The following is a 13,168-nucleotide window of genomic DNA, read 5'->3' as shown; positions in this document are numbered from 1 at the left end:
TCACCAGGGGTCACACTGAGTCTAAGTAGCAGCTGGTCTTCACCAGAGCTTCTAAAAGGTATAGATGGGCCGGGAGCCCTAATGGCCCCTGTAGCTCTTTGCTGTGGATTGGTACCAGGTCACGGCCCTCAGGTTCACCCCACCAAGGGGTAAGCGAGGATAGGAAGGCTAAAGTATGAAGCCAGTACACTGCGGAATCAGCAAGAAAATAGCCAGGTCCAGACAGGGGTCTAGCCAGGCAGCAAACAAAAGAATAGTAAGGTCTAGGCAGGGGTTGAGGCATGTGGCTGTTAAAAGTGTATTCAGGTCCAGGCAAGGGTCAAGGCAGGCAGCAAACAAATGAGTAGTCAGTCTAGGCAGGAATCAAGGCAGGAGGTAATTAAAGGGTAATGGCATTCAGCAAGAGTGTAGTCAGGTCCAAACAAGAGGTTGAGGCAGGCAGCAAACAAGAGAGTAATAATGTCCAGGAATGGGTTGAGTCAGGGGGCAATTAAAAGAGTAGTGAGGTCCAGGAAGGGGTCAAGCCAGATGGCAATCATGAGAGTAGTCAGGTCCAGACGGAGGGCTGAGACAAGCATCAACCAAGAGAGTAGGGCTAAGCGACAAACAAAAGTAGTCAGGTCCAGACACAGGTCGAGACAAGCATCAAACAAGAGAGTAGAAAGATCCACACAGGGGTCACGCTAGTTGACAAAGAAAGAGTAGTCAGGTCCAGGCAGGGGTTATGGCAGGTAGCAATCAAGGAAGTAATCAGGTTCAAGCAGGGGTTGAGGAAGGCAGCAATTAAATAAGTAGTTGGGTTCAGGCATGGGTTGAGGCAGGTGGCAAACAAAGAGTAGTCAAGTCCAGGCAGGGCTCAAGGCAGGCAGCAATCAAGAGAGTAATCAGGTCCAGAAAGGGGTTGAGACAGGCAGCAAACAAGAGAGTAGTAATGTCCTGGCATGGGTTGAGTCAGGGGGCAATTAAAAGAGTAGTGAGGTCCAGGCAGGGGTCAAGCCAGGTGGCAATCATGAGAGTAGTCAGGTCCAGACAGAGGACGAGACAAGCATCAAACAAGGGAGTAGAAAGGTCCAGATAGGGGTTGCAGTAGGTGACAAAGAAAAAGTAGTCAGGTCCAGGCAGGGATTGAGGAAGGCAGCAATTAAATAAGTAGTTGGGTCCAGGCATGAGTCGAGGCAGGTGGCAAACAAAGAGTAGTCAGGTCCAGACAGGGGTCAAGGCGGAAAGCAATCAAGAGAGTAATCAGGTTCAGAAAGGGGTTGAGGCAGGCGGCAAACAAAGAGTAGTCAAGTCCAGGAAGGGGTCAAGGCAGGCAGCAATCAAGATAGTAATCAGGTTCAGAAAGTGGTTGAGGCAGGCGGTAAACAAGAGAGTAGTAATGTCCAGGCATGGGTTGAGTCAGGGGGCAATTAAAAGAGTAGTGAGGTCCAGGCAGGGGTCAAGCCAGATGGCAATCATGACAGTAGTTAGGTCCAGATGGAGGTTGAGACAAGCATCACACAAGGGAGTAGAATGGTCCAGACAGGGGTCGTGGTAGGTGACAAAGAAAAAGTAGTCAGGTCCAGGCAGGGATTGAAGCAGGCAGCAATTAAATAATTAGTTGGGTCCAGGCATGAGTTGAGGCAGGTGGCAGTTAAAAGAGTAGTGAGGTCCAGGCAGGGATCAAGCCAGATGGCAATCATGACAGTAGTCAGGTACAGATGGAGGTCGAGACAAGCATCAAACAAGAGAGTAGTAAGGTCCAGACAGGGTTCACGCTAGGCGACAAAAACAGAGTAGCCAGGTCCAGGCAGGGGTCTTGGAATGCAGCAATCAAGGAAGTAGTCAGGTCCAGGCAGGGGTCATGGAATGCAGCAATCAAGGAAGTAGTCAGGTCCAGGCAGGGGTCATGGCAGGCAGCAATCAAGGAAGTAATCAGGTTCAAGCAGGGGTTGAGGAAGGCAGCAATTAAATAAGTAGTTGGGTCCAGGCATGAGTTGAGGCAGGTGGCAAACAAAGAGTAGTCAGGTCCAGGCAGGGGTCAAGGCAGGCAGCAATCAAGAGAGTAATCAGGTTCAGAAAGGGGTTGAGGGAGGCGGCAAACAAGAGAGTAGTAATGTCCAGGCATGGGTTCAGTCAGGGGGCAATTAAAAGAGTAGTGAGGTCCAGGCAGGGGTCAAGCCAGATGACAATCATGAGAGTAGTCAGGTCCAGACGGAGGGCTGAGACAAGCATCAAGCAAGAGAGTAGAGCTAAGCATCAAACAAAGAGTAGTCAGGTCCAGACACAGGTCGAGACAAGCATCGAACAAGAGAGTAGAAAGGTCCACACAGGGGTCGCACTAGGTGACAAAGAAAGAGTAGTCAGGTCCAGGCAGGGGTTATGGCAGGTAGCAATCAAGGAAGTAGTCAGGTTCAAGCAAGGGTTGAGGAAGGCAGCAATTAAATAAGTAGCTGGGTCCAGGCATGGGTTGAGGCAAGCGTCAAACAAAGAGTAGTCAAGTCCAGGAAGGGGTCAAGGCAGGCAGCAATCAAGATAGTAATCAGGTTCAGAAAGGGGTTGAGGCAGGCGGTAAACAAGAGAGTAGTAATGTCCAGGCATGGGTTCAGTCAGGGGGCAATTAAAAGAGTAGTGAGGTCCAGGCAGGGGTCAAGCCAGATGACAATCATGAGAGTAGTCAGGTCCAGACGGAGGGCTGAGACAAGCATCAAGCAAGAGAGTAGAGCTAAGCATCAAACAAAGAGTAGTCAGGTCCAGACACAGGTCGAGACAAGCATCGAACAAGAGAGTAGAAAGGTCCACACAGGGGTCGCACTAGGTGACAAAGAAAGAGTAGTCAGGTCCAGGCAGGGGTTATGGCAGGTAGCAATCAAGGAAGTAGTCAGGTTCAAGCAAGGGTTGAGGAAGGCAGCAATTAAATAAGTAGCTGGGTCCAGGCATGGGTTGAGGCAAGCGTCAAACAAAGAGTAGTCAAGTCCAGGAAGGGGTCAAGGCAGGCAGCAATCAAGATAGTAATCAGGTTCAGAAATGGAGGTTGAGACAAGCATCAAACAAGGGAGTAGAAAGGTCCAGACAGGGGTCGCGGTAGGTGACAAAGAAAAAGTAGTCAGGTCCAGGCAGGGATTGAAGCAGGCAGCAATTAAATAATTAGTTGGGTCCAGGCATGAGTTGAGGCAGGTGGCAATTAAAAGAGTAGTGAGGTCCAGGCAGGGGTCAAGCCAGATGGCAATCATGACAGTAGTCAGGTACAGATGGAGGTCAAGACAAGCATCAAACAAGAGAGTAGTAAGGTCCAGACAGGGTTCACGCTAGGCGACAAAAACAGAGTAGTCAGGTCCAGGCAGGGGTCTTGGAATGCAGCAATCAAGGAAGTAGTCAGGTCCAGGCAGGGGTCATGGAATGCAGCAATCAAGGAAGTAGTCAACTCCAGGCAGGGTTCATGGAATGCAGCAATCAAGGAAGTAGTCAGGTCCAAGTAGGGGTTGAGACAGACAGCAATTAAATAAGTAGTCAGGTCTTCGCAGGGACTGAGGCAGGCAGCAAACAGAATAGTAGTCAGGTCCAGGCAGGGGTCAAGGCGGGCAGCAATCAAGCGAGTAGTCAGGTCGAAAGTGGGGTTGAGACAGATGGAAAGCTAGAGAATAGTCAGGTCCACAGCGGTGTTGAGCCAGGCGGCAAACAAATAAATAGTCAAGACTAGGCAGGGGTCAAGGCAGGCGGCAATCAAGCGGGTAGTCAGGTCCAAAGTGGGATTGAGACAGATGGAAAGCTAGAGAATAGTCAGGTCCAGGGCGGTGTTGAGCCAGGCGGCAAACAAAGAGTAGTCAAGTCTAGGCAGGGGTCAAGGCAGGGGTCAATCAAGAGTAGTCAGGTCCAGGCAGGGGTTGAGGCAGGTGTAGCAGTCCCGCTTGAAGTTAGTTTCCTATTTTTTGTATTTATGAATTGTAGACAGGTTCCCTTTAATAGCAGAGGACTGCATCATCTCTCTTTTCTTTAGTGATATAATAAGTATCAGCAGATGACTGTTCCCGATCATGTCATATAAAAACAACACGGATCCGAGCGGCTCGATAATCAGCGCTCTCTCTCCTTTCGCACAATTACCAATTATTACGAAGATTAAACGCGGCACAATTTAATAATGAGCGGGGCCTGGCAACGTTTAATGAGCTTCGGAACTGCGCAGGCCGGCGCAGAGAAATAATTACAGCTCTGGCATAATCAGGTTGACTTTTGTCACGGCTCAGCATCCATAACGCGGGACGACGGATTTTATTGAGGAAATGGGACAAACGCTGAATCGTTAAGCGCACGCTATTTATAGCCCGGCTTAAAAACTATTTCCACTTTATTAAATAAACTCTTTAACGAGGAGATCGTACATCTCCCAGAATAACAACCAGACCTGTTCTCTCCGATGACCCGTCTGAGGGACAGGACCGCCTAGGCTGGTTGGCGTGGCGGTAAAAATAGAATCGCACTATTCTGGATTGTTTGTAGCACAATCCACAGGAGGATGAGATCAGGGAAGACCCCAATGAATCATGGGAAATTATTTATTTTGATATATTTTACAGCCATAAAATTGGTCAGTAAATATATAAAAAAATTCTTGAAATCTGTATTTGTTCTATGTACTGACTTGTGCAAAAGTTATAGGCAGGTGTGAAAAATTGCTGTAAATGAAGAATGCTTTCAGAAATTGAAGCGTTAATAGTTTATATTTATCAATTGACAAAGTGGAAGGTAAATGAAGAGAAGAAAAATCAAAATCCAATCAATATTTGGGGTGACCACCCTTTGCCTTCTTCTAGGTAGACTTGCACACAGTGAAGGAACTCAGCAGGTAGGTTGTTCTATGGACATCCTGGAGGATGAAGCCCAGATCTTCTGTGGATGTCGGTCGCCTCCAATCCTTCTGTCTCTTCATGTCATCCCAGATAGACTCTACAATGGTGAGATCAGGGCTCTGTGGGGGCCAAACCATCGTTTCCAGGGCTCCTTGTTCTTCTTTACATTGAAGATAGTTCTTAATGACATTGGCTGTATGTTTGGGGTGGTTGTCCTGCTGCAGAATACATTTGGGGCCAATCACACGCCTCCCTGATGGCAAGATGGAGAAGTATCTGCCTGTATTTCTCAGCATTGAGGACACCATTGATTTTGACCAAATCTCCTACTCCATTTGCAGAAATGCAGCCCCAAACTTGCAAGGAACCTCCACCATGCTTCACAGTTGAATGCAGACACTCATTATTGTACCACTCTTCAGCCCTTCGCCAACAAACTGCCTCCTGCTACAGCCAAATATTTCACATTGTGACTCATCAGTCCAGAGTACCTGCTGCCATTTTCTGCACCCCAGTTCTATGTTTTCCTGCATAGTTGGGTCCCATAGCCTTGTTTCCATGTCGGAGGTCTGTCTTCTTGGCCACAATTCTTCCATGGAGACCTCTTCTGGCCAGACTTCTCTGGACAGTAGATGGGTGTACCCGGGTCCCACTGGTTTCTGCCAATTCTGTGCTGATGGCACTGCTGGACGTCTTTCAATGTGGAAGGAAAGTAAGCATGATGTGGCTTTCATCTGCTGCATTAAGTTTTCTTTGACCGACCACTGCGTCTATGCTCAACGTTATCCAACCACTGCGTCTACGCTCCTCAACGTTACCTGACCACTGTGTCTACGCTCCTCAATGTTACCCGACCACTGCGTCTACGCTCCTCAACGTTACCTGACCACTGTGTCTACGCTCCTCAATGTTACCCGACCACTGCGTCTACACTCCTCAATGTTACCCGACCACTGCGTCTACGCTCCTCAGTGTTACCCGACCACTGCGTCTACGCTCCTCAGTGTTACCCGACCACCGCGTCTAAGCTCCTCAACGTTACCAGACCACCGCGTCTATGCTCCTCAACATTACCCGACCACTGTGTCTATGCGCCTCAATGTTACCAGACCACCGCGTCTACGCTCCTCAACGTTTCCTGACCACTGTGTCTACGCTCCTCAATGTTACCCGACCACTGCGTCTACACTCCTCAATGTTACCCGACCACTGCGTCTACACTCCTCAATGTTACCCGACCACTGCGTCTACGCTCCTCAGTGTTACCCGACCACCGCGTCTAAGCTCCTCAACGTTACCAGACCACCGCGTCTACGCTCCTCAGTGTTACCCGACCACTGCGTCTATGCTCCTCAATGTTACCCGACCACTGTGTCTACGCTCCTCAACGTTACCAGACCACCGCGTCTATGCTCCTCAACGTTACCCTACCACTGTGTTTACGCTCCTCAGTGTTGCCCGACCACTGTGTCTATGCTCCTCAATGTTACCCGACCACTGTGTCTACGCTCCTCAACGTTACCAGACCACCGCGTCTATGCTCCTCAACATTACCCGACCACTGTGTCTACGCTCCTCAACGTTACCAGACCACCGCGTCTATGCTCCTCAACATTACCCTACCACTGTGTTTACGCTCCTCAGTGTTGCCCGTGCTTCTTCTAAAGAGCTTGAATTCAATTGATGATGATTTGAAGCCAAAGGGTGGTCACACTAAATATTGATTTGATTTAGATTTTTTCTCTGTGCACTCTCTTTGCATTTTGTAAATTGATAAAAATTAATATATATATATTAACCACAGCCCAGAATCCAGACACTCTGAAAAAGAAAATGTTTGTCCCATGCCAAACAAAAATGGGGCAGGGATTCCAACCCTCCCCCCCAAAAAAACAGTAATACTAGTAAAACATACCAGGGTTCCAGCATTACCTATCCTTTCCCCCAGTTTATTATTGCACTCTGACTAAATGACCATATTAGGTCAATGATGTCATGAGCCTCTCTGTCCCTCTGTGAAGTCCCCCCACCCACAGCTCATTATTGGACAAAGAATGACAGCTGTCCTCTGGGTTTGGATGGAAACATGGGTCTGAATAAACACAGCTGATCCCTAGTGATGGGATATCCAAAATTCTACAGTGGTCGCCAGAAAAGGAGGCAAATGGAAATCTTCCAATGGGGTACTTGATCTAGTGACAACTGTCTAGAAGGGGATTTCTCCTTACTTTCCATTGTGTCTCTAGAACAGGAGGTAAAGGGAAATCACCCCAATTGGATAGAAAAAAAAAAAAAAAGAACATGCAAGGGCATCCTACCCCTCTCCATAAAACAGTAATACCAATAGGACAAACCATGGTTCAAGCGCTACCTATCCATTCCCCCAGGTTTTTATTGATGTTTGACTGTGTGGCCATATTGTGTGCCCATATTAGGTCAATGATTATTGGGTCATGGCCATGCGCTCATAGTAAGTCAATGATTATTGGATCATGGTCATGTGCTCATATTAGGGCCATGATTATTGGATCTTAGCCAGGTGCCCATATTAGGCAATAATCATTGTGTCATGGCCATGTGTCCATATTAGGTCACTGTTCATTGGGTCATGGTCATGTTCTCATATAAGGTCACTGATCATTGGATCATGGTCACGTGTCCATATTAGGCAATAATCATTGTGTCATGGCCATGTGCCCATATTAGGTCACTGTTCATTGGGTCATGGTCATGTTCTCATATAAGGTCACTGATCATTGGATCATTTTCACGTGTCCATATTAGGCAATGATCATTGGTTCATGGTCATGTGCTTATATTAGGTCACTGATCATTGGGTCATGGCCAGGTGCCCATATTAGGTCAATAATCATTTGGTCATAGCCATGTGCCCATTTTAAGTCACTGATCATTGGAACATGGCCATGTTCTCATATTAGGTCACTGACCATTGGGTCATAGCCATGTACTCATATTTGGTCAATAATCATTGGGTCGTGGTCATGTTCTCATATTATGTCACCGGTCATTGGGTCATGACCATGTGCCCATATTAGGTTAAACATTACTGGGTCATGACCATGTACCCATTGTAAGCTCCCAGGATCAGGGCCCTCCTATCCCTCTTGTATTGAACTGTATTGTTGATGTATTGTCTCCCGTTATATTGTAAAGTGCTGAGCAAACTGCTGGCACCATAAATCCTGTATAATAATAATAATAATATTAGGTCAGTGATCATTGTGTCATGGCCATGTGTCCATATTAGGTCACTGTTCATTGGGCCATGGTCATGTTCTCATATTAGGTCACTGATCATTGGGTCACGGTCATGTTCTCATATTAGGTCACTGATCATTGGGTCATGGTCACGTGTCCATATTAGGCAATGATCATTGGGTCATAGCCATGTGCCCATATTAAGTCACTGATAATCGGGTCATGGTTATGTTCTCATATTAAGTCACTGATCATCGGGTCATGGTTATGTTCTCATATTAAGTCACTGATCATCGGGTCATGGTCATGTTCTCATGTTAAGCCAATGATCATTGGGTCATGGTCATTTTCTCATATTAAGTCACTGATCATTGGGTCATGGTCATGTTCTCATGTTAAGCCAATGATCATCGGGTCATGGTCATGTTCTCATGTTAAGCCAATGATCATTGGGTCATGGTTATGTTCTCATATTAAGTCACTGATCATCGGGTCATGGTCATGTTCTCATGTTAAGCCAATGATCATCGGGTCATGGTCATGTTCTCATGTTAAGCCGGGTCATGGTCATGTTCTCATGTTAAGCCAATGATCATCGGGTCATGGTCATGTGCCCATATTAAGTCAATGATCATTGGCTTAATATGGTCAATGATCATAAGCCAATGAATAAGCCAATGATCATCGGGTCATGGTCATGTTCTCATGTTAAGCCAATGATCATTGGGTCATGGTCATTTTCTCATATTAAGTCACTGATCATTGGGTCATGGTCATGTTCTCATGTTAAGCCAATGATCATCGGGTCATGGTCATGTTCTCATGTTAAGCCAATGATCATTGGGTCATGGTTATGTTCTCATATTAAGTCACTGATCATCGGGTCATGGTCATGTTCTCATGTTAAGCCAATGATCATCGGGTCATGGTCATGTGCCCATATTAAGTCAATGATCATTGGGTCATGGCCATGTGCCCATATTAAGTCAATGATCATCGGGTCATGGTCATGTGCCCATATTAAGTCAATGATCATTGGGTCATGGCCATGTGCCCATATTAAGTCAATGATCATCGGGTCATGGTTATGTTCTCATATTAAGTCACTGATCATCGGGTCATGGTTATGTTCTCATATTAAGTCACTGTTCATTGGGTCATGGTCATTTTCTCATATTAAGTCACTGATCATTGGGTCATGGTCATGTTCTCATGTTAAGCCAATGATCATCGGGTCATGGTCATGTTCTCATGTTAAGCCAATGATCATTGGGTCATGGTTATGTTCTCATATTAAGTCACTGATCATCGGGTCATGGTCATGTTCACATGTTAAGTCAATGATCATCGGGTCATGGTCATGTGCCCATATTAAGTCAATGATCATCGGGTCATGGTCATGTGCCCATATTAAGTCAATGATCATTGGGTCATGGCCATGTGCCCATATTAAGTCAATGATCATCGGGTCATGGTCATGTGCCCATATTAAGTCAATGATCATTGGGTCATGGTCATGTTCTCATGTTAAGCCAATGATCATTGGGTCATGGTCATGTTCACATGTTAAGTCAATGATCATCGGGTCATGTTCATGTGCCCATATTAAGTCAATGATCATTGGGTCATGGCCATGTGCCCATATTAGGTCAAGGATGTCATGAGCTTTGTAACATCAGCTGTGGGGCAAGGAATCCCCTACCCGCAGCTCATTGGATTGAGAATAATAGCTGGCTTCCAAGTTCCAAGCCAAACATGGGTCCGAGCAATCGCAAGATCAAGCTCCACCCTTGTTGTGATGGAACATCTCTTATTCCACGTCTGGCCATGGAAAAGGAGACGAGGGGGGAATCTTCCAATGGCAATACCTGTTACGGCGACAACTGTCTAGGAGGGAATTTCCCCTAACTTTCTGTTGTCTCTCCAGGGCAGAAAGTGAAGTGAAATCACCCAAGTTGGACCTGCCAAGGCTTCCAATCCCTCCCTCCAAAAAAGTTTGGGCTGTAGATTGACTTTAAACAGCTCATGTTCTTGGCAGAAGGAGTTACAATGTTTTGAATGTTCTGAGCTTAGTCAGGTCAGGGAACCTTTTCTGAGGTTTTCTGCTCCGTCTTTCCTCCGGGAACATTCTGTTATGCTGCTCTCCAGTTCTTTGCTACAAATTAGCGGCTTCTCAGGACTTATCGGGTGATCTCGGGGCCAACGTCTGCTTTTCACAAGCTGCACCCTTTTCTGGAGATTTAATAAATGGCTCCTGACCTGCGCTGGCGGCGCGCTCACCGGGGAAGGAGGAGAGCCCTTTGTTAGCGGTAATCCAAACCACATCTGAAAGCTTTCACAGATATTGGGCTCTTTGCCGGAAAATTCTCTCCTGCAAACTGATAACCCCACAGCTCACCGCCGGGAACATTTCCTGGGTCCAGTCGGAACCAATGTGTCAGCTATCTGGGATCTCGGATTCTGGGGTCCTGGAAATCTAAGAAACTAATAAACCCAATTCTTAATGTATATAGTATGGAGGTCTGGGGGGGTCAAACTATATTTAATGAACAGAATTTAGTTTGATAATGCTCGGTGTTTATGCTTTGTCACAATGTTGCTGATCTCCTGCGACTTGTTTGCAGCCACTTCCTAGGAAGATTTATACTCACTTCCTGTGTGCTCACTGGGACTGGAAGTGATGATAATTTCTCCAATGGGGACACCAGGAACAAAAAAGGGCTCCCTTTGCATGTTTATTTGTTGGCTGTGTTCACATTATAGATTTTTTTCCTCACTTCCTGTGTGGTCACTGGGACAGGAAGGGAAGAAAGTCCCCTAAATGAAGACAGTGGCATCACGGGGGGGGTGCGGACCACTCCCGGGTGACACCTGCCAGAGGGGTGACACCATCAAGTAGGTTTATATATGTGTGAGAGGCCCTTTGTATGTATATATGTGCCCCCGTATGTATCTCTGTCCACCCTGCCTCCCCCCCCCAGACAAGCCTGGCTCTTTCCTGCATGTAGTGACGTCATCACGCGTTGCGCGCTCCCCAGTTGTCCTGGTAATGGGCGGTTGTTTACTAGCCAGAGCTGGATGGAGTGATGGTGGCCAGGGGAGAAGTGAGAGACCCTCCTGGCGGGGCGGGGGGGGGGGAGTGCTGGGGAATTGTACGCAATGTGAGATTGTGGGAGCAGGGAAAATAAAATTGAAGGCTGCAGGGTAATTATTATTGTGTAGGGAAAGGTAATTATAATTGAAGGGGGGGCTGCAGGGCAATTATAATTGTGGGGCATGGGTAAATATAATTGAAGGGGGGGTGGTCCAGGGTATTTATAATAGGTGAGGGGTAATTATAATTGGGGGGGTATCGCATGGAGATTATATGTAACAGAGGAGGATGAGGTAATTATAATGGGGGAGCGGGTTGTTGTGGGGAAATTTTAAAGGGGCAATTAAAAAATTGTGTGGGGGGGGGGGGGTATGTGACACCATGTTTTACCACACCAGTTGACACCAACCCCAGCGACGTCAATGAATGAAGACAAAGCCACAACAGTTTCTATCCCATCTCTGCTTTATCCAAAAGACAAATCTAAGTACTTAGTGAATAGTTCTTCCACAGCAAAGCAAGGGCCACACACAGGGGCGGACTGACCATTCGAGCATTTGGGCACTGCCCGAGGGCCCGGGGTCAGTAGGGGGCCCCATGAAATGCCCCTGGTACCTTTTATAGGCTTTTTTGGGTGTGCTTTGAGTGTGGGCAAGCACACAGGGGCCCCATGATCCCCCATTGCCCGGGGACCCTATGAGTTGTCAGTCCACCCCTGGCCACACATTGATGATCACAGCGATCAATAAAACTTTATTGTTCCAGAAAACATGGACATAGAAGTCTGGGAAGCTTGGGAACTTACTAGTCCTGATGCGTTTCACCCTGAGGCAGGCTTTGGGTGAAACGTGTCAGGAGGAGCTTCTGTGTGCACAGCCTCTGGAGCAATAAAGTTGAATGAATGCTGAGATCAGAGGTGTATGGGCATTTTTTTGCTGTGGAGTACAGACGAGCTCCATTTGATGCACCTAAGCCCCCAGATATCAGCATCAAGTAGAGGTCTTGGGACCATCGAGCTTTTCTTCTACTTAGTGTATAGTACTCCTGGCTTGCAGCGCCGGTTTCTTCTGCCAGCAGGAGGAAAGTTTGTACGTTTTCTGTGTATGGGATCTTCTCCTCGATTTTTCTCCTAAATGCCCAAAACTGACCTTCAGGTTTGGGTAAATCTGGCAAGAGAAATAGGTGGTCCTCCACTGAAAATTTTATTTGCCTGGCTGATAATCTGAGCCACCGATTTCTATGCACTCTGAGTTACCAGCCAATAGGCACATATTAGACTGTAAGCTCCTCAGGGGCGGGGCTAAAGTCAATGGTTCCTTGTACTCTACAATGCCCAATATAATGCTATAGAAGTACATGAAATAATAATTAACCTGATACATTGTCAAGCTAGCCTCAAACCTATTAGAACCACAGAAGACTGATACAAGAACACAGTACAGACTCTGGGTCTACGAACCCGCAGCAGGTCAGAATACACCAGAACCAGCTGCCCATCATGCTGGCCTGTGAGTGCCAATATGTGCAGATACAAAAGCAGGGTACTCACTAGGCGCTGGGAGTCTTGGAGGTGGCGGAGGAGGGGGTGGAGGAGGCAATAATGGCGGAGGTCTACACTGGCACACCTGCTGGCATCCACTGGGCAGATTTTCCACGGTGGACCTGGAACATGTTCTCTGGGGTTCAGTCTGAGCAATCTGCAAGGGAAAGGAAATGGTTACATCCATTTATAAATACATCAGTTAGTCCATGAATTTGTTCACTTTGCAGTCACTGTAAATGTCATATGGGCCATCCTTTGTGCCCGAAGGAGGAAATGTTTAACCTCTGCATACAGAAAGGGTTCTTTACAGTAAGAGCTGTGCCGACAGACTTCCTCAGGAACTAGCTTTACCCAGGGTTGACTTCCCCTCCAGCAACCAGGTTGTGGATCTGAGGATGCAGTATTTTATTGTATTCAATTTATTTTTTCTTTTGGTTGAACTCAATGGACTTTAATGATGAGCTTGGGTTCAGCCTAAACCTG

The 13,168-nt window shown here is 47.0% G+C and overlaps 1 protein-coding gene across 1 annotated transcript in view; it reads right to left on the bottom strand.

Moving 5' to 3' along the window:
- Nucleotides 1-12,881, bottom strand: part of PRIMA1 (proline rich membrane anchor 1) — a 58,023-nt gene extending 45,142 nt beyond the window's left edge. Inside the window, 1 exon segment of the mRNA XM_089664485.1 lies at nt 12,692-12,881. Coding sequence (XP_089520611.1) covers nt 12,692-12,881 — 190 coding nt within the window.
- Nucleotides 12,882-13,168: the final 287 nt, after the last annotated feature.

Source organism: Staurois parvus, unplaced genomic scaffold, assembly GCF_062004578.1.
Source record: "Staurois parvus isolate SC_StPar_1 unplaced genomic scaffold, SC_StPar_1.0 ptg001920l, whole genome shotgun sequence".
NCBI lineage: Eukaryota > Metazoa > Chordata > Amphibia > Anura > Ranidae > Staurois > Staurois parvus.
The sequence above is the reverse complement of the archived record's forward strand: the minus strand, read 5'-3'. Positions and strand labels throughout refer to the sequence as shown.